The 24692-nt window shown below is 41.9% G+C and overlaps 1 protein-coding gene across 3 annotated transcripts in view; it reads right to left on the bottom strand.

Annotated features, from left to right (window-relative positions):
• Positions 1–24692, bottom strand: part of TPK1 (thiamin pyrophosphokinase 1) — a 437279-nt gene that overhangs the window by 305411 nt on the left and 107176 nt on the right. For all 3 annotated transcript variants that reach the window (XM_075418557.1, XM_075418558.1, XM_075418559.1), the window contains one exon: positions 6874–6943. In XM_075418557.1, the coding sequence (XP_075274672.1) occupies positions 6874–6943 (70 nt within the window). The remainder of the gene's footprint in view (positions 1–6873; positions 6944–24692) is intronic.

Genomic DNA, 24692 nt, shown 5'->3' with positions numbered 1-24692 from the left:
TACAGCTGGTTGCTGGTGTCTCCCTCAAAATACATCTCCACTTCGTGTGATCTGCAAAACATGGTTCTGCCACCCTTCTCAAAAGTCTCCAGTGAATACAAACGATGACTACGTAACACTCAGATTTTTCCTTTATAGAATCTGATGACTAAATGAATAGAAAGAAAGTACTATAGTGACTAAGTCAATAACTCCAGAAGAATCTCTGGAGTTAAAGAAGCTCTTTAACATCAAGAGGAACCCAGCCGTAAAAAAAACCCACCCGTGATTTTCACCTCTCATCATTTCTGTGAGCATTTGATTCAGACCCAACAAGCCTGATATGCTTAGGGACGTTATTGCCCTGGTACTTTCAGGAAACACCTGCCTGTACAGGCAGCTAATCTTGGATTAAATTGAGGACTGAATCAATGAGTATCTCTTGACATCTTAACTCTTCATTGCTTCTGAAACAAACTTTGAATTATATTTACAGTGCACGGCTACTGGAATAGAAATGTATTTGAAAATGTAATCGAGTGAAAGTAATTAAATTGAAGATATAAATGAAAAAGCCAAAAACTAGATGATCTTAATGTACCTTGAGAATTTCTCATCTGCACTACCTGAAACAAACACATTATGTAACTCCAAATGGATTCATCTTGCCAAACACTGAGAGGTAAGTTGCTTTGTTTTTTGAAATTTGTTGATGCCTGGTTTTCTAAAGTAAGCTAAGATTTTAAAATGGATCCCAAGTCAGGTATTTCCTACAGGAGCAGTCTGTGGATAGGGATGGGTATTCTGAACACTGCTGCAGAATTTATTAGGATAAACTCAAGATCCTGATTTTAATCTTTAAACACTGCTACAGTTTTTAGGTCAGGCAAAAATGTCTGATGTAAAAGATTTCCTTAAGCCTTCTGACAAATAAAGCACTGCCTAAGCTTTCAACTGTCTTAGCTTTCAGACTGTAATCCCTCAATTCAAAGAACTCTTCACCAGCAGCAGCAACGGGAAATCCATTTCAAATAGCTTTGACCTCACTGTTTCAGAGGCCAATTTTCTTTTTAAACATTACTGAAACACATCCTTATATCAACATTAACAAAGCAAAAACTTCACATGTATAACTGTCTCGCATCCTCCCCAAAACACAAATGAATAGATTTTAAAAACAAGAAAAGACCATTGTACTCCTCTAGCAGAACTCTATACTCAGAAAATCTCATCCAACGTTTTCCGCATCAGTGCCCTAAATTTTGCCTGAATGTAAGACAGCTTAAAAACAATATCCAGTTTAATCTGCAGAGTTCAAGCAAAGAATTCCTCTCAACCTTACGTTAAGCTACATCAATGGCTAATTACCTTCCTAAGTACCCTATTTCTAATTCAATATGGAACACAGTGAGGTATATATGAATTTCTCTCTCTACAGTCCTATTACGGACACACTTTTCCATGAGTAGCAGGTTATTCAGGACACAAGACAAAAGATCTCATTTTACTTATGGGTATTGCTAGCTGTTGCCCTGATGTTGTTTTGGGTTTTTTTAATGATCTTGACAATGGAGACAGTGGTTGGTAAGGTTAAGCAAATTCAGTGTAAATTATAAATGGTCAATTGAACTTGCCAACAAAAGGAATACAGGGTGGCTGACGAATTGGCACAACTCGTCCTCACTAATCGCTAAAATGCACACATGAAGCCATCAAAAATCTACAGGCAATTCCATTATGAGTTGTCTTTCCACCTTTCATGCAAGCAAATATGCAACTACTTTTCCTGAGCGAAGTTACACTAGCCTAGTCTTCTTATTCAAAGGTTAAGCCTACTGCTTCCTTTTCAGACTTCTGAGGCAAAATAAGGCCCTGGAGAATGCATGCAACATAGTTAAAAATGTGGCGAGTTAGAGATCTGTGTGCAGTTGCAGAGCTACAGACTTGTTGGGAACATGGAAACACGGATGGAGTGTTGCGATAAGGGGATGCAGGCTCTTTGGGAAGGACAGGATGGGAAGATGAGGACGAGGAGATGCCCAGAGAGAGCAGCTGGAGTGCATGGAGCTCTGCCTGGGGATGGACAAAGTTGGGCAAGCTAAAGCCCAAATGGGATTGATTCTGGCCAGGACTGTCAAGGACCATGTGAAGGGCTTCCACAAGTACATAGGTGACAAAAGGAAGACTAGGAAAAAGGTGGGCCCATTGCTTAATGAGACAGGGGACCTGGTTACACAGCACATGGAAAAGGCTGAGGTACTGAATACCTTCTTTGCCTCAGTCTTTACTAGCAAGACAAGCCTTCAAGGATCCCAGGCATCAGAGACCAGGAGGAAAGACTGGAGAAAGGAAGATGTATCCTTGGTAGAAGAGGATCAGGTCAGGGAATACTTAAGCAAAATGGACATACATAAGTCCATGCACCCAGATGGGAAACACACATGAGTGCTGAGGGAGCTGGCTGATGTCACTGCAAGGCCACTCTTTATAATCTTTGATCAGTCATGACAACTGGCAGAAGTGCCTGAAGACTGGAGGAAAGCAAATGTCTCCTGTCTTCAAGAAGGACTCAGAGAACTACAGGCTGGTCAGCTTCATCTCAATCCCTGGGAAGGTGACGGAGCACCTAATCCTGGAAACCATTTCCAGGCACGTGAAGCACAAGAAACTCCTCAGGAGCAGTCAGCATTGAAAAGGTTGGGATATGTCTAAATTTATTCATTGATACTTACAAGTACAAAGCTCAGTAAGTATAAGCTGTAAAAGCTGTACAATTAAGACTTCTTTTTCCGCTTCAGCTTTTCAACGAAAGCATAGGACATAGAAGAATTTGTTAAATCCAAATTAAAGAAGCAACATCACCTTAAAACCAATACCCTTGATTCATTCTGACTAAATGGCTTATTTAAATCCTTGGGGATGAGGGAAAGGGGTGTCACTGAAAGACAAACTTTATGTAGCAATCTATTCCTTAATATAAGATGCTTCTAAACAGATTTTTTGAGGTCCGTGCTTGAAACGTAGCAGCTGCATCAACTGGAAATGTTTACACAATTTGTTCCCAATGTTCTAACACATATATGGAGCTTCTTGGAGCTGCCTCTCAGCATGCCAAGTTCAGAGAAGAATTATACAGTAGCAACTCTGTTTTTGTGCATCACCTAAGTTCACCTTATGTATGTTTTATATATAGAAAAAGCTACATCAAAATACACAACCATTTTTCAGTTTCACTCTTATATGTTATGCAGTTCACAGAAAGAAACTGGATGTGTAGCAAAAGTGATGTTCCTAGCGACTGCAGGCAACCCACTTAATGTCATACAGTAACTCTGATATACTGAAATACTAAACAGAACCCCAGAAAGCCAGTATTTTTCCCGATAGGATTATCCTTCCTCTTACAGAGCACACCGCTTCCCTCTTTGACCTGAAGCTCTTAATGTTGCAAAACCCGAGTACACAATGGATTTGACATCTCTCTGGAAAATAGCATCTGAGACACAAGTACTAATGATTGTTTTTACAGGTGCCAATACAATGATAGTTTTCGATGCGTCTTCACCTTCATATACCCCAAAGCCAGTGACACGCAGGCTAATCGATGCCTTAAGATTTAATCAGAACGTGTTGAGAAAGAAGTTGCTGTAGCGTGATACAGAAAAGCAACAACCTAACTCTGAAGTGGATAACAGTGCTTCATAGTGACTCAAGGAAATACAGCAGGGCAGACAGAATAAGGCAGAGCAAAAAACCCATAAAGATCAGTAATTCACCTCTAACTCTGATTAGCTGCAAATGTTTAGCAATCAAGAATGGTTTAGCAGTAATCCTTATTTCTAAGTGGGAACTGATGTTAAGAAAGAAAAAACACTGTCTAAGGAAAATAGCCTTTCTGGGCTGTAGAGCCAGAGAGGGAAATGCAACAGAGCACTGGAGTCCACCCCTTCTCCCCTCCTGCCTTTCCTCTGTCCCCAACACCGACCGCTCCCAAGGACGGGCCTCTCTAAGGAACAGTCCTCCTGCCCTTTTGGTTACTCTTCCTACTCCTCCTGTTCTAAAAGGTAATTTGTTTTAACAAATCATTGAAAAAAACAGCATGATTTCTCCTCATTAGTAGTTACAAAAATGAAAGTTTTCTGGGGTTGGTTGGCTTGTTTATAAACAAGAATAATTGCAATTCAGATTTGCTGAGCTAGTTTATAGAGAAACTTCTGGGAAAACCAACCAAACACATCATAAAAATGACACCACAAACACAGATGAAGACATGTATCATCTTACTTACGTTACTTTCATGACCTGAAGTCACATGGCTAAGCCAGCCTGCACCAGTGCTATAGAGAGGAAGGTGAGAGCTTCCTTCGCTTGATGGGAATAGGTGAACCACTCCAGCACAGAAACAAGTCAAGACACCAATGGAGGAAACAGGAAAGCGATGGAGATGGGAAATGGGGGCCCTTGAATCTGCTCTTGCCGCTTTCATTCCACAGCATCGGCCGACTTAACATGAGAAGCAAGTTAAAGAGTTGTTCAGAACTGGGTAAGTCTCCTGCAGAGCATCTCACCTGGCTTCAGCCACAGCTCTAAGACAGATACGAACTAAATGAGGAGAGGCCAATCAGAGCAGTAAGAAAAGATGACTGATGAAGAAAGACCAGACAAGCTGGGCATATTTTAGCCTAAAGCAGAGGAAGATGGATGGGGGTGGGGGGCTCCCACCTGAAGATTTTTAAGAACCAGCTAACTGTGTATGCATCAGGAACGGAATAGACAGCTTTGTCTTCACCTTAATGCAGAGCGAAAGAAGGACGGATCTCTTGAGGACGTTTTTAGCTCTATATTTTTCTAGGATTTGGAAATGGGCCATTCAAAACAGTAACAACTACTTCACTTTTCTCCAAAGGAAGACATCCTACAACAGTCCCATATTGCAAACTGTCCTTTTCCCAGAATGTTAGAATTTATTCTCATTCTAAAAATTTCTTCACACTGCCAGAGCAGTAAAAAGACACTTTGGTGTCACTGAGAATCAAGCCCCCCCCCACCCCACCCAATCAATCAAGTTCTTTATTTATATCTCTTGGATATAATAATCTCTCTAGAATTAAAGGACTATAGTTTTTAGGTTTTGATACAACACAATTAGATATCAGGGCCTTGAGTAAAACAGACCTTTAAACAGAAGGTTAAGACAGCATTAAAAAAATTATTAGCATGTCAGTAGAGTCTGAGTAGATAGCTCTTTAATAACACTGGACAGGGAATTTGAGGGAAAATACTTCAGAGAAGTAAATGAATATTCTTTCCAGCAGAACGATTTCTTTAAATACAAAAATCAAAATTATGCAGGTCTTTTTTATGTTTCAAAAGAATCACTTTGAAGGTAAAATATACCTACACAAAGCAATTAAGATGAGAAGAAGAGAGAGAGAAAAAGAATACTCCAAGGGCCAAGTATGTAAGACTGATAGAACTATTCAATCAAGGCATAATCATCCATTTTTCCCCTGAATTATATTTATTTAATAAGAACATAAAGTTATGCAGAAGAGATGAATGGCTTACAGGAGATGGTAAAATGAAAGCTTTAAAATGTCGTTCTATGGAAAACATCACCATCAAAGAGAACTGCTTGCTGCAGGTCAAACAGCTTTCCATTTGAATTCAGGATTGTGTTGTGGTCAGCTCTGTGAGCAACCACTAGAAGAGAAACAGACGATGATGGAAGGAATACTCCTACAACCGTAAGCAGGGCTTGACAGACTCCAGTCTCAGTTTTAGCAGTCACAGATCTCAGACATCAAACTTCTCAAAAGTGACCAAGAAATAAATTTTAAGTTAACTTTTACTTTAAGACTACAGCCGCCTTCTCCAGCTGTGGTCTTTGCTTTGAAGGACAGGAGAAAATTGAGCTTCCCTTGGCCTCCATCATGCATTTGCCACGAGATAAAACACAAAATATGTGCCAAATTTTGCTGTATGAACAAAACTGTTACTAAGTTTGTAAGTTCTACCAAATACCTGTCTATTTTTTTGTCCTGAGACTCGGCTTTATTAATCTACTTGCTTTTACTAAACTACTTCTTTATGAATTCTTGTTCAAAACAACTGAAAAACCTAAAGAGAAGCACAAAGGATCCTTAATAACCTTGAATTACACAGCATTCCACGGCTGTAGTACAAAAATGAGAAACCACTTGAATGTAGTGTTTTGCATCACAATCCCAGCTCAGCACTTCTGGGGCAGAAACTGGCAAATTTTTATGATTTCAAATGCCATTAGAGAAAACAAGAACATATTCCCCTTTCAGTCTCATTTCCTTACCTAGCATATACATTTATAGACAACCTTTGTACTTGCCTTTGGTCACGTATGACACCCTGACACTAATGCAGAAATAATTCAGAAAGAAGATTTCCTGTTTTATTACCCATCTCACTTCACAAAGCAAGCAATTTTCTCTACGGCCTCATGAGAAGAATGAAGAGGACATGGTTAGTTTCTGCTCCCGGTGGGACGCATAAGACGTTCCTCTACTCAACCCTTGCTAGGGGCACAGCAAGTTTTTTCAGAGGCTGCATCACAGGCCTAGCACTGATGGATGCGTAAAATAAGACAGGCTGAAAGCAGAGCTATAAACAAGAGGAAAAAGACCAGTGGGCTTAAGGAAAAAAGGATATTTTAGGCTACGTGTCTGTTTTTAAAACTTGGAACAGGAATTACAGATAATAAAAAAACCCCCAAAATTATACTACCTGCCACAGTTTGTTAAAGTACCATGCACAGAGCAGAGAGCTATTTCAGTAACTGAACAGATCCCATTCCTCCATATTTTACTTTCATTTTGAGAAGAGTTGACTTCAATGACTTCAAGTTTATCGTTAACGTACCTGTCCCGGCTTCCTTCTGTGATGTGATAGAGATAATTGGCACCTCCATCAGCGCAGGCTCTCAGTGTGGCTGCAAGCGAAGAAACAGAACATTAATGCATTGGCATTAAAAACCAAAAACCACATCCAGTTACTCCATTACCGACATTTCCGTGTAAACACAGTGTTCGTTGCAGCCTAGGGAATACACTTGAGATCTCCTACGCCTTTTAGCTTCCTAGACTTGACTCCTTCCCTTCTTTCTCTAAATAGATCTTTGAACTGGTTTTACTCTACTGGTGCCAATCTCCATCTGACTGTGCCACTGTGCTTTCCAAAGAGCTTATTCCTACCTATCCTGACCTACCACTCAGTCAGCTTAGACTAAACGGGGTGCAGGCATTCAAAACCTGCAAAGGGCCAGGCGCCATGTGGGACATGTATTTGTCTAACCAAGTGGGAACTTGCACCTTAAACCCACGAATCTTCTCACCCAGGCAGAAAGTTCACAGTGGTGGCTTTATAATGACCTGCATAAAAACTGAGGAAGAAATAGTTGGGCACGACAATACCCGTTTTCTCTTTTTTTTTCCCTCCTATGACACAAAAAATGATGTCTGCTACAGTTGCTATACTGCTCCTCGGATTGTTGGAATCACTTGATATCAGGTAGGTAAATCCTGAACTACCCTGGGACAAAAGGAACAAACCCACAACCACTTCCAGTGCTTACACGTAACTTGGGGACCGCAAAGGGCACGTGCCACTGATTCCAATTGATTTAAACAAGCACAGACACGCTGTTCTCTTTTGATCCTTTTATAGGAGTAAGTAAGAGAAAAGTCTAACACTATTATTACAAAATCAGATATAAATTCATATAATTTATTCATACGCATCCCCATTAATCACCATTTAACTGAAACACAGTTCTTTCGTGAGATATTTAAATACAATAAGCTATTGAAGATTGAAAATGACCATCTTGTCTTAGCAGTCTTTATCAGCTTTGCTTGGAGATGCACAAGTCAGATAACCGTAGCATGGAAGACAAAAGCAGCTGTCGCTTCTACACTAGAGCAGAGCGTTCCTTCCAGGTCTGCAGGCAAGGAGACACTGCCTGATAGACCCGAGAGGGCTGAAAGTCAGAGGATCGTGGGGGAGGAGGGGAAAGTAGAAGAGACAAAGCAAAGGAACAGCTTGCTCAAGTTTTGGGAAAAAGAAAAGGTATAAACAATCAGATCAGGCACTTCAAGCTGCTGAGAATCAATTTTCAGTTAAAGCTCTTTGCTTTGGTGTTTATTTCTCAGTCAGAACCACCTCTCAGCAGTGATACAAACTTAACATTTTTCCTTTTGGCACTCATTGGGCAGGCAATCTGCTTCTCCCTCTACCTAAACCATCAACTTACCCAGCCTATACATATTGGGACAACAAAGTTCATCTCTGTATCTGCTCTCACCTTTAAGCCATTCTTTCTCTTATTTGGCTGCTGAACTTCCACCACAGGGAATGTTCTGTATGGGTATATCCACCATGCAGTACCATGCGACCTCGGCTGAGATCTTTTGGAATAAAAAAGCAGCACGCAGGGCAGCACAAAAGCCCCCAGTTCATCACAGGTAGCTTTGGGTACAGCAGCTTTTTCCCTGCAGGCTGCAAGAACGTGCAGGACAGGAGAACTAGCATTGCACTGCTCGGTATCTCTTCCGGCACAGCTCCTGCTCCAGTGACCCCTGTTCTCTCCTGTCCATCGTATTAACAGTACCCACTATGGCAAGCACTACCTCTCTTCAGCCTTCTTGTGCAGATCGTGCCCTTCTCTGTCTCCTTATCCTACTTCGCCTGCTCCTTCCAGCCACCATCCAAACCCATATTAACAAGCCAAGCTGCACTAGATTTGATCCTGACAAATCTTATTAGCTGAGATAATTTCTGAATTACAGTAGCTGGCCAGCCACTTGCAATGGGGCTTCACTGGTTCAGGCTCTTGTCAGGTTCCTCGCGCATCCTGGTGAATACAAACATCACAAGACAAGAAGAACGTCCTTTTCCCCCCTGCTGGATTTGACTTTAAGCTTTTAACTTCTCCTCTCACTTGAGGTTACAGCTGAAACTGGATCCATGTAATTCCTTTCACCTGGGCATATTTGTTAAGTTCTCTCAGGGATTTCAGCTCACGTGAAATTTAGTAATGGTCCATTGCTAGAAGAGTGTGTAATATCAGTCCTTAAATTAGCTATCTGGGCCATTGGTTTATTGAGCAGATTTAAGGCATCTAAGAAAGCCCTAGGACCTAAGCAACTGCAGAATCTCTTCACTTCCCTCGAGCTGCAAAAGCAATTCATCAGTTGAGACACTCTTCACAACCAAAACCATAAGAAGGCTGCAGAAATATAGTTTTCTAACTTCGGGTACAGAACCTGCCTCAAGGATGTTTCCCAGGCCAAAGACAGTCCCAGCTTTTTCCTTCTGAGAACACTGATTTTTATAGCTATTCTCCCACATTTTAAGCAAATAAGTCACTTCTGACTTCTGGGAAAAAAAGAAGGGATGAGATACAGAAGGAGAGAGATGAAAGAGTCTATTATCTGTCTCAATTACTCTAAGACAGCCAGAGCCTTAACTACTGTAAATTATCTCAATGGACTTATGACAAGTAAAGCCTGACCTAAGTTCTTTTCACCTCATTTTATTATTTTAAAACAACATGACCAAAAAACCAGAACAAACTAAGTATTACAAAACAAATCAGTCTTCAAGCAGTCTGGTACATGTAAAACTACCGAGACTCTCCCAAAGACCCAAAGGTGCCGAAGTAACAGGTCTATGACAGTAGTTTGCTGTTCACAAGGATATGGAGCTACTATTTGACATCTCATATAGAAATAGTTGCCTTATATAACTGCAATTTAAAGCTGCCCCCCACATATTTATTCTTATAAAGAGGACTAAATAATAATAAAACAAATTTAGCTTTGGTAGCATTGTAAAGTTATTTAGAGAAACTATTTATGAGGTACTGATCCTTTACCAGAAAGTTAATTACTTACACTGGAAGGAACCAAAGCCCCAGGTGCTTTAAGTAACTAGCAGGTAATTAACTGATTGGCTGGAGGCCAGTATATCATATTATTTCTAAGCCTTGCTTGACAAAAAGTAATGATATATATTTGCTGGAAGAACATGTATCATTATTATCTGGAAGTGTTTAAGGAGACAGTCAGCAATTCCAAGCTCACAATTCAGATGGAAAATTCTCTATGAAAAGATAATAGGAACTGATTTTATACAGTGCCTTCTACATTAGAGACAAAATTGCTTTACAAACAACAGTTTGGCCAAGGTGCAGCACGGCAACTGCGTGGGCAAATCTAGCAGTCTCTAGGCACTTTGCAACTGCTCATACAAAACCTCATTAGTTGTTTCAGCAGAAACTGAATGACCTGAACAAGATGGGGGCTTTGTTTTGCTTGGCATTGTGAAAACAGAGAGACCGTCCAAGAAGTTAACAATTTAAACAAGTTAAAAAAAAAAACAAACAAAAAGGTGGAAAGTGACACAGAGGGATGAAGTGCTAATGGTCACACACGGGTCAAAGACAAGTTATCTTCCAAGGGAACCAAAACGGATGGTGGGGCTTGGAGAGGGAAGAATAACTTAAGTGGTCAGCCAGAACACAAAAGGTCTCGCATACACCTTCTCTTCTGACCCAGAAGGTTCCTATCCCGTTATCGGAGTCCCCTCAAATTTGCCAGGAGCGCAGCACGTGGAAGTACTCACTAGCCTACGTAAGTCAGAATGAAAGTAAAGACATTATCTAAATGCTTTTAGTTAATCCTGCCTCTGTGACCTCAGCCAGACTAAGGAACGGTCATCCAAGTGCTCACCCAAGCTCTGACGGACGGGTCAGGAGGACCAACACTTCCAGCGAAGACGCTGTGATATGCAACTGGGAGCAGCAGCTTTTTCAACCAGCCCAACTTGCAGCAGGGGAGACGCGTGCCCTTGGCCACCCTGCTCAGCTGGAGAGCCCCACGGTACCACTTCATGCTTTTGTTATTAGAAGAGACGACAGCACACGGCCGCGCTAGCTCAGTGTGTGAATCTGTGCTCCTTGGCATTGCCACCAACTACCACCTTTCCAACCTGAATATTCTGTGTTAACGCCCACTCCTCAGAAATAGCTCTGTCTGTCAAATTACCACTGTCTCTATCTGTCAAATTCCTTTCTGATAGGACTCCAGTGTCATTAAGTGAACTAGGGAATGGAGACATAACTGACAAACCAACAGTTTCGTTGTGTTGCTTAGTGGAAGAGCACAGAAGAGGGAACTGCATGCCACTGCCAATAATTGCTGCCCAAGTTATTGGGAGTAGCGTATGTTCCGTCCAGTAGTGTTTGAAATTACAGCAAGAGTAATTACCCTTCAGCTCCTCCGACGCTGAGGAAGAGTTATATCAAGAGCATACTATCTGCCCATGGTATCTCTGAAAGAGCTTTGCATAGGCAAATGCGAATGAAGAAACCAAAGTCTTTCCGAATAATGTCCTTCCTTTTAAATGGTGTCTCTTCTGCTAGGAACCAGTGAACTATTTCCCTTTAGTGACCGAAACCGAGAGGCCAATTTTAGGGCTAATTACTAGAGAACAGTTTTTCACAAAAATTATTCTAACAGAACAAAAATAATGGAAACAATTAATATTACATTTTATTTATTCTTTTGGAAAATATAAATAACTTCCTTGTCACTGTGAGACAGGATATGAACAGCATATCAAATAAAAAATGAAGGTCTTGGCTCTGAGCTAACTAGTCCTGAAGCTTTTTGCAGAAGAGAAGCAAGTATTTTACCATACCTGGGGAAGAAAAGCACAACTTTATTATTCTTACTCCATTATTCCTCGCAATTAGCATTTAAAATATTTTTTATTTTTTTCAAACAGATCTTGAAATTAATCTATGATTTTGCCTAAATTCAAATTTATGACATCTCCCCTTAAACTGCCTTAGCATGTCCCTATATGCAATCTGTTTCCCTCATTCTTTTATTGATTCAGTAACCTGGTAACCATAATTAACCTGCCAGCATAATCTACACATAAGAGAACCCTGCTTAATTAATGACTTGGAGCGCTGGCAGTAATGTGTAAGTGATGATATATGGTAGATAGGCAGAGAATTGCTTGGTTTGCTTGATACATTTGGCTAACACATTTTTGTCTTGGCATTAATGAAAAATACCAGCTACCAGTAACAAAATGCATAATCTGTATTTATGTCCTTTCTCTTCTCCTCTGTCCTGCAGAAACTGCAAAAACATATTTAACAAATCCACGGCTTTGTACGGCTGCAGATTGCGAGCTAGGAGATCTATCTGTCTCAAACTATTCCCTCCCACCCGAGAGTTTCTACCTGTGTTATCAGGACTGTATGCAACTGCTATTAAATACCAAGTACAGTGCGCTGCCGACATCTCTCTTCTGGTCATCTGTAGCTCTGTTTAGCAAATCACCTGTCAGTCCATAACAGTTTTCTGCTTTGCAGGTGGACCCTGGTCTTGCTGAGAGGCTTTGTAACTATTTAAAATAGGTCTACCCTGAATTTGTCTAAAACTGAAAAGGCTTAGCTCCTGTCATCAGTATTTTAAATCTGCAGCAGTGCACAGGGCTTTCAGTAAGCACGATGAAGAACATCACCAGCTCTCAGGATATTCTGTGGTTCCAAATGAATTGAAAGAGGTACACAGGTGCTTTCGAAGCTGCTGCTGCAGGTGAACATTCAGGCTGCTACAGTCAGCAGCAGCAAGAGCAGTCAGCCTTCTGCAGTAGTACACAGAATCACAGAATGGTAGGGGTTGGAAGGGACCTCTGTGGGTCATCCAGTCCAACCCCCCTGCCGAAGCAGGGTCACCTACAGCAGGCTGCACAGGACCGCGTCCAGGTGGGTCTTGAATATCTCCAGAGAAGGAGACTCCACAACCTCCCTGGGCAGCCTGTGCCAGGGCTCCATCACCCTCAGAGGGAAGAAGTTCTTCCTCATGTTCAGCTGGAACTTCCCAAGCTTCAGTTTGTGCCCATTGCCCCTTGTCCTGTCGCTGGGCACCACTGAAAAGAGTCTGGCCCCATCCTCCTGACACCCGCCCTTCAGATATTTGTAAGCATATATTAGGTCCCCTCTCAGCCTTCTCTTCTCCAGGCTGAACAAGCCCAGCTCCCTCAGCCTCTCCTCGTAGGAGAGATGCTCCAGTCCCCTCACCATCCTCGTAGCCCTCCGCTGGACTTTCTAGGGGATTGAGCCCCTTCCAGCCCACCTACAAATTTTAATTTTAACAAATGCTCTAAAGAAAACAATTGTTGTTATTCTTGAATTGTCTGTGTACCCAAGCCAGGCCCATCAGCTACAAATGTCTCCTACCTGACTTCTACACCCCCTGTACCACACAAAAAACGTAGCAGCCCAGGAGTCCTCAAGCAAATGGATCACCAGCACCAGAGCTGGCAGCCTGCTTCCACACGGACTGGGTTATGGATCTCGGATGAAAAACTACTGTACATCTAGTAAGATAATAATATGTTTGCTACAAAACTGCTGCGCTTCTTTAATCACTCTGCTTCGAGCTGTAAACTTCATAGAGATCTCAGCTAAGCAGAGGTAGGATTCATTAAGCAATTAAATATGAGAATACAAGGAAGGAACCAAGGTGCTGACAAATTAGGAAACGCTGTTCTTTTCTCAGCGAATTGATTCAGCATTGAGCAAAAGCCACACAGATAACGTGTCTCTCAAAAGTTCACACAGAAATGAAACACAGGTAAAATTCAACAATTTCTCTCACAGGCAAAAACCTGCCCTTAATTTTAGACAAAATCTAAGTTACAAACATCAAAACAAAATCCTAATTTACAAAAAATTCTTAAAAAATTTAAAATCTTAACACTCACTTTGGAAATAAAAGAAGGAATAAAAGACTAGATCAACCCTTTTGAAAACAAATTCTTAAGTACCAAAAAAACACAACTGCAAGCCAAAAAAACCTGCACTTCAGTAAATACAGCAGGAGTAACGTGCTGTCAGAGACAGAGGCAGGAGAACAAGTATGTTTTCACTAGACTGAGCTTCTGGACTGTCTTCAGCTACACTTCCACGCAGAGTTCATTACAGTGATTCATATTCAAGGCTGCTGGGTTTGGAGTAATCTCTTGTCAGGTGTTAGATTTAATATTCCTACAACCCTCACTTAGGAGATGATTTTCTCTTCTCTTTCCTGTCATCCTTCTCCCGTTCTGTCACACCCGGGAGCTCTGGTGCTCGCCGCGCTGCCTGCCGCCCGTTGCTGTAACACGCTCCGCGAGCGGGAGCGGCCCCGTGCTGTGTCACAGCGAAAACCAGGGGGAAAGAGCCCAAACGTACAACAGAGTACAACAGAGTACTCGCTGCTATCATTTCGACTGAAATCTAAGTGACCTTTTCATGATAAGACTACGTGGCTTGATGCCACCGGGGGAAGAATCAAGAAGAAGTTTATTCTTTTAATTTTCTCCTTTTTTCCTCTCTCTGTTTGAAAAACGACAGCTGAAGAAATAATGTAACATTTAATCAGCTTTTCTTTTTGCCCTGAGCACACATCTATTATTACCAGGTAACAGTAAAAAAAGCACCAGTTAGGGTACACACCAAAAAAAAACCAAAAAAGGGAGCGGAGGGGAATGCACTAAACCGCATAACGTTAATCCTGCCTTTTTTTCCCGATAAACTATTTGTTTCGTATGTCTTTAAAGACTAATTTGTCAAACCAAAGATCCTCACAAATCAAACAACCTGCTGAAACGCAGGCGGGAGATCCTACTGGTGCCTTCAATCCTGCCTTTTCCAGAGTGGGAAGGGCCCGGAGCTCCCCACCATCACACCTTTGCACCCTCATCACTGCCACCAGGAATTCCCGGGAGATTCCCAAGCCCCGGGGCCAGGCTGGATCCTGCTTTGCAGACCAACGTGCAAGTGCCTGGGGCTTGCGCTGCGCAGCGGCTCTTCCCCAGAGGACGTGCAATCGTAATCGAAATCTCGCATCCAAACGTTGCCTACGTGACCCCCGGCCGCTGATGAAGGCTCTGCTGAGCTTCAAACATCAACGCCCCACAGACACCACGCGGGCTATCCGTCATAACACGTCCCGTCAGGTTGCCTTTCAAATACCATCTTCTTTCATTGCTTCCTAAGTACAACGTGCCTCACTAACAAAACTTTACTACAACCTGTCTACCAGTGTCCTGTGCCTAAACCAGACCCATACATCAAATCGTAATTGGAGGTAAGGCAACCGAAGGAGTGTGCAGCCAGCTTGTTTCTGCATCCATTACCTGATTATCAAGTGAAACGGAGAGGCTTCAACATCAATTTTATTTCTGAAGTTTTAAAATTATATTGTTTAATAATTCAGTGTAACATGCCCTGACTTCAAGGTTTGCATGCAACTTTTTATTTCTCCATTTCATATTTTCCATTGCTGCAACATTGATTTCTGACAGAAGGAAGATAAACAGCTACTAACATGATGGAGCACCCCAACCGCCTGCAATTTTAATTGCCAGTCAGCATTGTTATCAGGCAAACTGAAGTAACAAGCTGACTCTACTCCTACATGGAAAAAAACTGACAGAAAAAAAGAAATCGCCTTTATTAGCATTAAAACATACACATCTGCACAAAGGATCAGACTGTAAATAGAAAAGAAGCACTTCTGTTGATCTGACATTCCTGAACAGGTTGCCCAGAGAAGCTGTGGCTGCCCCCTCCCTGGCAGTGTTCAAGGCCAGGTTGGATGGAGCTCTGAGCACCCTGGGCTGGTGGAAGATGTCCCTGCTCATGGCAGGGGGGCTCGAACCAGATGGTCTTTAAGGTCCCTTCCAACCCAAACCATTCTGTGATTCTGTGACTGAATGCCGCCAGCAGCAACAGCCTGGGTGCAATCATCCCCCCCTACCCCACAGTGAGCAGGACATGGGGCAGGCAGGGAGGCGATACGCAAAAAAAGGTGGTCAGCTGTGCCAAGGGAACAAAGAAGAAGAAATAATCTCCTATTGCTACTGGCCACCAGCAAGACCATGTTCCTCACCACAGCCAGAACCAGTCTTGTCTGCTTCCGCTAAACAACATGCATTAAAAATTCAAGCCAACCTGTGAGTGTAAAGCAATGAGCATGATAAGTTCATATTCATGTCTATGATAAATTTTTTCAGCTAACATGTTTATATTTCAGATTTTGTTTGCCTAAATTGGATTTGCAGTAGCCTGCAACTCATCAAAAAATTAATCACACTTATTTTAAATAGCACAAAATATATTAATTCTCATGCTACTAAAACACACACCATTCCTTAGCAGCCCAGAATAGATTTCCACATGACCATTTTATATCATACTCTAACAAAAAAACTTTTCTGCATCAAGGAAATTTCAGAACTCATAAAAGTCAGAAACTCCAATTTTGTTAATAGACAACTAGAATATTACAACGCATAAATTTCTGAACCAATCAAACTTGCACCGACACCTCTTTGAAAAATTATTTAAACTATCCAAAAGAATAATCTTAGTCTAAAAGTTGTTTGGAAGTAGGTATCAAAAAAGAGGCACAAACAAGAAACAAGAGATGGAAAAATTAAGATGGCAAACACAATTTCCTAGTGCATGTAGAACCGCTCCTTATAATGTATTTTCTAGTATCTTGATAATGTACAGCTGCTCTATGTTCATACCATATAGCCTTGTGTATAAGATAATTTCCCCTACTCTTAATAGACAAATTGTTCAACTAATTTGCAAGTAAACTATAATAATAGTAAACTAATAAAAATAGCATCAAGAGAAATGGTCTAAAAAAGAAGTATTCCATCTGAACAAAAAAAAAAACAACTTTATGGGGCATTCTTTAAAGGCAACACAAGTCAATTTAATTCCAGAAGTGGGCACATCTTTTGAAACTAGCTGAAATTAAGCAAGTACTTCAAAACACTGAATTCAAACCAGTAGCTTGGAATTACTTGTCTAAAACATCGGGAGCAGATAATACCATTATTTCATTTATGACAGCTATACTCCTTTGTACCTGACTGACCTCAACATGTTTTCAGTTCTCTTAACTTTCAGATTTGGGCAGTGGTAAGCTACAGGGGAAGTTTCCCCAAGAAACTGGAAATACAAAACTAGCTATGAAGTAGACTTCGTCTTACCAGCTTTATTTCATACTTGGAATAGCTACAAGTACACACACACACTGGCATTTGCACCAACGTAAACCAGAATGGCTTCATGGAAGCAGTGGCTTTGCATCACCGCTACTCTGGTACCGACACCTAAAACACAGCTCAAAGGATGAACCTGAACACACTTTCGATATTACGACGTATCGCTCCTTTCAGGAGAAAAAGAATTTTATCTGCCTGCATCACCACTAATCTCGATCCTAAAACCTTGCCGCTCAGAATAAATCTAAAACTGAAATAATATTCTTGCTAGGCACTTTCTTTTTGCTAAGTTTTCCAATTGTTAAAAAAGAAGGTCAGCTAGTATAAGTTAGAACACAGACACGACAGATCAGATCTACAGGATAATTTGGTTAAACACATTTTTCTTTTGTTATTCATATTTGAAAAAAGAGTAGAAAAACCCATAACCAAGGACAAAACACAATATTTGAATTTTAAAAATAATATAAAAGGTGTAAGTCCACATTTTCAATAGAAAAAGTCACGAACAGCAATCATTTTTTGAAAGTTTTTCGTTATCTTGATAAAATGATACATTAAATCACCACAGGACACAAAGAAAGATGATTTGGACAGGCAAAATCAGTTACAAACCAGACCAGAAACCGTAAGTCTGAATGCAAAATGGGATTTCTCATCTGAATCCTCTTGCATAGTACAAATGCAAAACTAATACTGTTCTCCCCGGAAAAAAATCACCATATATATGCAAACAGTCTGGTTCTGAATGAAGGTGGCATAGCAGTAGTTTCCCAGTTCGTAAAACTGAAGAAACAAGTGCATTGCTTTCAAAACCTCTCTTTAGTGAGGCTATAAGAGAACCTGAAGATGAAATTTCCAAGTAAAAATATTTGTAGGAGGCAATCTAGAGCTTACTGATCGAAACTGAGTGTATGTCCTCAAGGGGAATAAACTTCTGCGATAGGATTCTCCTCACGGCAAGGCTGCAAACAGCATCAGAGGCTGAACCTACAATACACGACCTGTGTATCACCCACAACGCGTCCACAGGAGGAACACCAGGCTGTCCCAGTGTTCAAGGTGTCCTCCATTCCTCCCTCTGAGACAAGAAAAAAATCCACCACCACCTGTCTTTTGCCAAGGATTTTCACTGAGAATTTCACATGCCTGTTGTCCTCAGGATACACACTTCTGACGCAGCTTTCCAGCTGACAGCGTAGCTGAAGAATACAATGCCATTAGTTCACCAAAGTCCTCAGCAGATCCACATCTAAGGCATCTCTACAACAGGAAAAGCAGATGCAAAGCCAACAGCTTTGTGTGCACGCTGTACGACGACCTAATTCAATGCCTACAGGAGCTGGCAGTTTTAGGCAAAGCCAACAGGGACCTGAAAACCCAATGGGTAGCAGCAAACTCAAGGTTGAAACTGTAAAATTACAAATTTACTGGAGGTAAATCCAGCCTTTCAGCAGGTTTTTAACACAGGGAAGTCCATCATTTAATACTATGTTTCGGGGAACACAATGTTTGGATATCATTTAGAGAGCCACCCAATTAGTAACCCATGTATTATCAGTAAAACCTCAGATCTCTCTAGCCACTTTGCTCTCCCATGGAAAATGCTGAAATGCTAAAACCTTAGTTTTGATGTTATTCTACAAGAAGGCGTAATGGGAAAGGGAACTGAGAGGATGCTGTTCACCTGCTGCCCTCAGGCAACCCCCTAAGGCAATCTGGTTATCGATCTTCACATTAAGCGGACACAGCTCTTGTCCTCTACCTCTGAAGCAGCATCCCGGGCAGTTCCCGAAGGCCTCCTAAAGGCAGCAAGGCTTAGAGTGAACAGAAAAGCACAATCTCAGCAGGGACTTCCACCCCCAAATTTTGGACTGCTCAGTGTTTTAGGAAAACTTGCAAGCATCTGGATTATTCAAATCCTATTTTTAGCAGCGGTTTTGTACATAGCTCATTTCCACTTACAAAGATGATCAGCGCCTTGCAGACGATTTTTATCAAAACGCTACAGAATTCCTTCCACAGGCCTTCAGCTTCAAAGCGTCACAAAGATAACAGCGCTAAAAGTGCAGAATGAAGTAACTTTTTCCTCTCCTTTGGGTCCATATTTTTCATTTTGAAGAAGAGAGACTGGATTTAAGCATATATTAATGTCTGAAGTTCAGAAGCGAATTCATGGAAACTGGATAGGAGATCTTTGTTTTGTTTAAATTGCCTCCTATTTAACTGCATTATTTCCCCTTCTAAATTAATGCTAATATGGGAGCATTTTGCCACCCCTTGATCATATGGCAAACCATTTAATCTTTATTAGACAAAAATACTGGCCTCTTCTCTGGGGCCATTTTCTCCTTGTAGCTGAAACCCGTGCATTCGATAAATAAAATCTTAGATTTAGCACACCTGAGCCTATTCCAAAAGTCTGCTTTGAGAACACATTCCCAGTGAAACAAACAAACAAAATCCCAAGGCACAGTCCCATTCAAATGGTAATACATTACACGTTGTATCACGTTGCTCTTTGGTCTCAAAGCGGTTCAATGGAAAAACTCAAAGAACTATGTAGTAGCTGTGAATCTTACTATAGCAAGTGATTCTTTTTCAATGTCGCTACTTAATTGGAAATTATCAACCTTTTAAATTTCCACTGAAACGGAGCTTACAAGTGTGGGAGAAAAAATTATCCAAAGTATAGCTAATCTATCTCTTTTTTTAATCAGTCAAGCGTTGGCCAAAAAGAATATCAATATCCTATTTAATTTACAAGCTCTGTCCATAATAAACACTTCATTATCAGCAACAGAAAATATTAGAAGACAGGATGTTCAAACGTGATTTGAGTCACTGCGCCAGTCCCATGCTGCCCTATCTACCAGATGTGCTGGAGATACCAGCTCAGTGCACATGCCATTTTCATTTTAAGCAGTGTGTTCCTGCACTTGCCCTGGTTTAAATCAGTATTGCTAGCAAAGAGCTGGTAAAATGTTAACAAAAACCTTTCACTCGTTGAATCTGGATTTTATCTTTAATAAGCCCTTGGAGCCTAGAGTATTAACAGCTATTGGGCTCGGAAGTGGAAGATTTATATGGAAGTCAGTCTTTTCACCTGAAGAGAACTCCTGTCTTCCCCAGATACTCAGTTCTCTCTCCTTCTGCTCGGCCGTTCTTGACCAGGTCCTCTGCTAGCTCCCCATGGTCTATATAGGGGAATTCCCAGATCAGAGCCTTACATATTGAATGTTAAAGAGAGGTTTTTTTTTTTTAAAAAAACCCACAAAATCAAACCCAAAAAACCCAGCAGAACAAGCACATATTAGTGTGTAAGGAAAGACTTTGCTCAGTTCACCTAAAATAAGTATTTCCTCACTGCGTTTTACTAGTTTACTTCCAAATGTCTGTGTTGGTTATGCATTAGCCAAGACACTCAATTTCCAGTTCAAAAAAAAAAAAAAAAAAAAAAGGGAAAAAAAAGAGAGAGGAGACCCTGGTGCTTTCATTTATCTCGTGCACAGGTTAAACTGAGTACTATCACGCCACAGTTCAACTTTCAATATTCCCCCAGCAGAGAAAAAGAGTTTCAGAAATTTGGGTTAACAGCTAGCTTTCTTATCTCAAACATTTCACGTTGCATTTTTAGCAAACCAAAATCGATAGCTGTGAACAACAGAAGTAGGTTAAACTTTCCTTTATGTGATTAATTATTCCTGTAGCCAACCGCACTCCCAGCTTCTACATTTTTAAAAGGCTTGTCTGGAGGGGCATAAAATGGTATTTGCTGTAAGCTGTATTTTGAAAGGTTCCTGCATGCAGCTGGTCCTCACCCCGTGAGAAGGTCTCCGATTTCAGCGAAGCCAGCTGTGCTGAGCAGAGCTCTGCTCCTCAAGCATCAGGATTCAAACCGTACTTACCACTCTCTCTGAATACCAGGTGCCCACCACAGCTCGAGCCCTAATGCTACACATCTTTGTTCTTTTCCTCTTCACTGTCTGTCTTCACCCTTAACAGCTCCCTCTTTGCCGTTGCATCTCTTCCAGCTTCCAGACGCACACATCATCTCACCAGCTCACGGAGACACAAACACCCTCTGTCAGCCTCACTCTTTCTCCCACAGCACCAAAAAAAAATTGATCTCCTCTTCTTCACCTACTGTCTTTGTTCTCCCCCACTACTGCTCCGCTGCCCCGTTGCCTCCTATTTCACGGTCTGCTTCATCAACTGTGCAACTACTTTACTTAAAATATAGCAATTGTGAGAGCAAAGTAGAAAGCGTAACCAGAAGAGCTTGGACTTCCTCGGGTTTTGTACAAACACATTCAGAAAACAGAGAAAAGAGGACAGGTTCTCATAAAATAAGGAAGGACAGAAGGGGAGTGGTGATGCTGTTTCTCTCAATCCGCAGTAACCTCGGGCGCTGTCCTGCCACTCCACCACAGACGAGGCCGCACGAGGTTCCCGCACCAGCGGTTTCTCACAGCCCTTCTCGTGCTCCGGGCAGGTGCAGGACGGAGGCAGAGGGGCCTCCGGGAGGGCGATGGGAGCCCCGGGAGCTGTGGAGGCAGCGCCGCGGTCGCTGCTCTCTCCGTCCGAAGGGCTCTCGAGCCACGGGGAAGCGGGGAATGGCGCGCTACCTGACGTCCAGTGCTAAGGTGCTGCCTCCTTCCAGCAGCAGACAAGGGTCACAGTGAGGAGTCCTCGCCAACCCTACACCCCTCGCCACCACAAACCCGAGAGGAAGCCTCTGCAGGAGGAGGTGACACCCACCTGCGCCCAAGGAGGTATCCAGCTGGTTTCGAGAGTAAAGAACGGGCACAGGTAGTAAATTGCATTACATCCCTTCTCTTCCCAGGCACACGTGGCGCGTTTCTTCACATGTAATGAAAACAAGCAGCAGTGTTTAAAGAAACATTTACTTCCAGAGACAGCTTCACGCACGGGGGCATTCCCAATCTTTCCTCTTCTAAAGAGAAATGACAACGCCCATTCAATGACAAAAAGATGCAACGTGCATTTCGAAAAAATAAAACCAAAAAAGAGATCCACCAAACCACTGTTGTATTAAAACTCAGAATGCTAAGAAAGAAATGTTTGTATAAGAGAAGATAATTAAAACTAACTGTACAGAAAATTAAAAAAAAAATAGAAATAATTCAAGCTAACCTTTAAATTATTATTGCAGTCTGTAAGAGACCTGCTGCAAACTTTAATAATGTTGTTTGGAACATCAGTCATTTTGCTCTTGCTGAAATTCAGTTTCGATAATGCAATAGTAACACCTCAGGAATGATATTAAGTTTCTACTTTGTATTAAAGTAGAATTGTATTAGCATGGTATAGTATGTGTAGCCCTGCTGGGATTACTTTCTTGCTGGAAAAAACAATGTTATTTTTCTATTACTGAAATACGTTATCTATTTTGACAGTGGAAAATATATTTCACTGAACTATAAACTAACAAAATCTGTCATCTAAGAGGATATCACCAAAGTTTCTCTCCTGGTGTACTCTTCAGTTCCTAGCCAGCAGCAAGGCTGCTAATTTTTTTGCACCAACTCATTTGATTTGCAGCATACCTGTGAGCCCATATACCAAAGTTAGCATGTCCAGTCCAATTACTCTTCCTCAACCCTTGATCAAACTATTGGGAAATCTGCCTGAGGAAAGCACGAAAGATTGCGACTGACAGATCTACGACTTTCTGAACAAAACTCCAGCGTCCCAGGACCTCTCTTCACCCAGCCTCTGCGTCTGACTGCCTGCACCCTAAGAGAGCAAGCCCCAGAGCAGCTTGGGGGAGGGAGAAATGGGGAATCAGGGTTAGCTGACATTCAAACACATCTGTACTTTACTGACATCGTTTTCCAAAGCGCTCAGCCTCATCCCGACTTCCGTTTTTCAGCTGAAGCAGTGGGATCACCGGTTTCCATTCACCTTTCACACTGGTGAGTTACCCTGAACCTTCTCCAGCTGGTCCTAACCCATCAACTTCTGGTCAGGGCATACAAGAAACAAGCTCTAAGAGAGATTTAACAGGGGGAGAGGGGGAGAGAGGGGAGTCACCTTATCTGATAAAATCTGCCTCGGGTGCAAGCAGCAAACAATTCCAGATGTAAATTAGGAAGGTTATCAGAGACAGGCTTGGAATCAAGCCCCTCGCTAATGGATCAAGCCCCCCACTAATGGATCGAGACCTTGATTAGCAAATACTGGTATTTCGGCAAAGTCCAGGTTTTAGCCACATCATTACTTCAATTCAAAACACGTGTACATTCCCAAATGCACCCCCCAATTTGCCATGGCTGAATGATGTGTAATTTACGGTGCACTTGGTATCAGATCTGAAGCTGAGCAATACACTTCCTCACGCTGAAGCCACATGTCACACCGCACCTGTCGAGTAAAGGAGCTTCAATAAAAAAAAGATTAAATTATCCTATAAGTGGTGCAAAAAGCAGCGTGGGTATCAAGTATGAGACTGGCTCATTTGCACCGTGTGGGTTCCAACTGCTGGCCTAAGGGGCATTTTTTTTTTCTTTAGCAATAACACCAGATTCAGGAAGAAGACAGAGAACTGGAATATATTCTAGAAAAGCTAATAGCAATTAACTGGGGTGCAGAAAATGACACCTTTGAGCTAAGCACTAGCTTTCTGCCAAGTCTGCCCGTGGCAGCAGGTGTCGCTGCAAGGCAGAGGTATGGCAACTGGGAAATTATTGGGACACAGACAAGAACAGAAGCAGGCAAAGATGCTTTGTGGTACGTAGCAAGAACGTGGAAATTCTTGACAGCTGGCAGCTATGCACACTTTTTGTGCTAAGTGTTTTGGTTGCAAACATCATCAAACAGCAGATTGCTAGTATGCACCTGCCCTAAAAAAAGTATGGAAACTCTTACTATTGAGGTAACAGCTTGCATAACGCCATTCATTATGTGCAGTTTTCCATTTACTTACGGAGTGCTCTGTCCTCTTCCGCAGATGAGAGTTTACTGCTATCCAGGGCAAACAGAACTCCACGCAGCACCTAGTTAAGCACCTCTGGAGCAAGGCTCGGCACTGATTCCTCTGAGAACATCTGGGAACTATCAAAATGGTGCCTTTATTAAGTTCTTGCAGTGGACCTTTCAGGGCTAAATTCATACAGAAATTCCTGTCACTCTAGTGTCCGGTCATCCCAGGTTACGGATATTGCATCTTCTAGGGAGCAGTGTCAGCCGGGTTGTACCCAGCACAAAAGAAGGGCCAGAAAGCCTCTTTGTTCTGCTCTTCACTTGTGTGCCATGTCAGACAGAGGCTGGTATTAAGGAGCACCATTTTTGGCCTTCTTCGGGCCCTTTAGGATTCCATAACGTGTTTCCTTCCCCACTGCCTGGAAACTGCAGAGGCTGATGTCTCCCTGAGAGGAGAAGGGTTTTTCTCAGCAGGGTTTTCAGCCTGCTGTCAAGTAGTCTCTCCCTTCTACTCCTTCATGCCTGAAATATTAGCCTTCAGTTACCGCTGACACTAAAAAGCATTTTCCTCTACAGCATTGAGACATTTTACAAAGAAACTGACAGAGAAATTAAGAACTAGTCTTCTACTACAAAGGCTGACAAAG

This window comes from Opisthocomus hoazin, chromosome 4, assembly GCF_030867145.1.
Source record: "Opisthocomus hoazin isolate bOpiHoa1 chromosome 4, bOpiHoa1.hap1, whole genome shotgun sequence".
Taxonomy (NCBI): Eukaryota; Metazoa; Chordata; class Aves; order Opisthocomiformes; family Opisthocomidae; genus Opisthocomus; species Opisthocomus hoazin.
The sequence above is the reverse complement of the archived record's forward strand: the minus strand, read 5'-3'. Positions and strand labels throughout refer to the sequence as shown.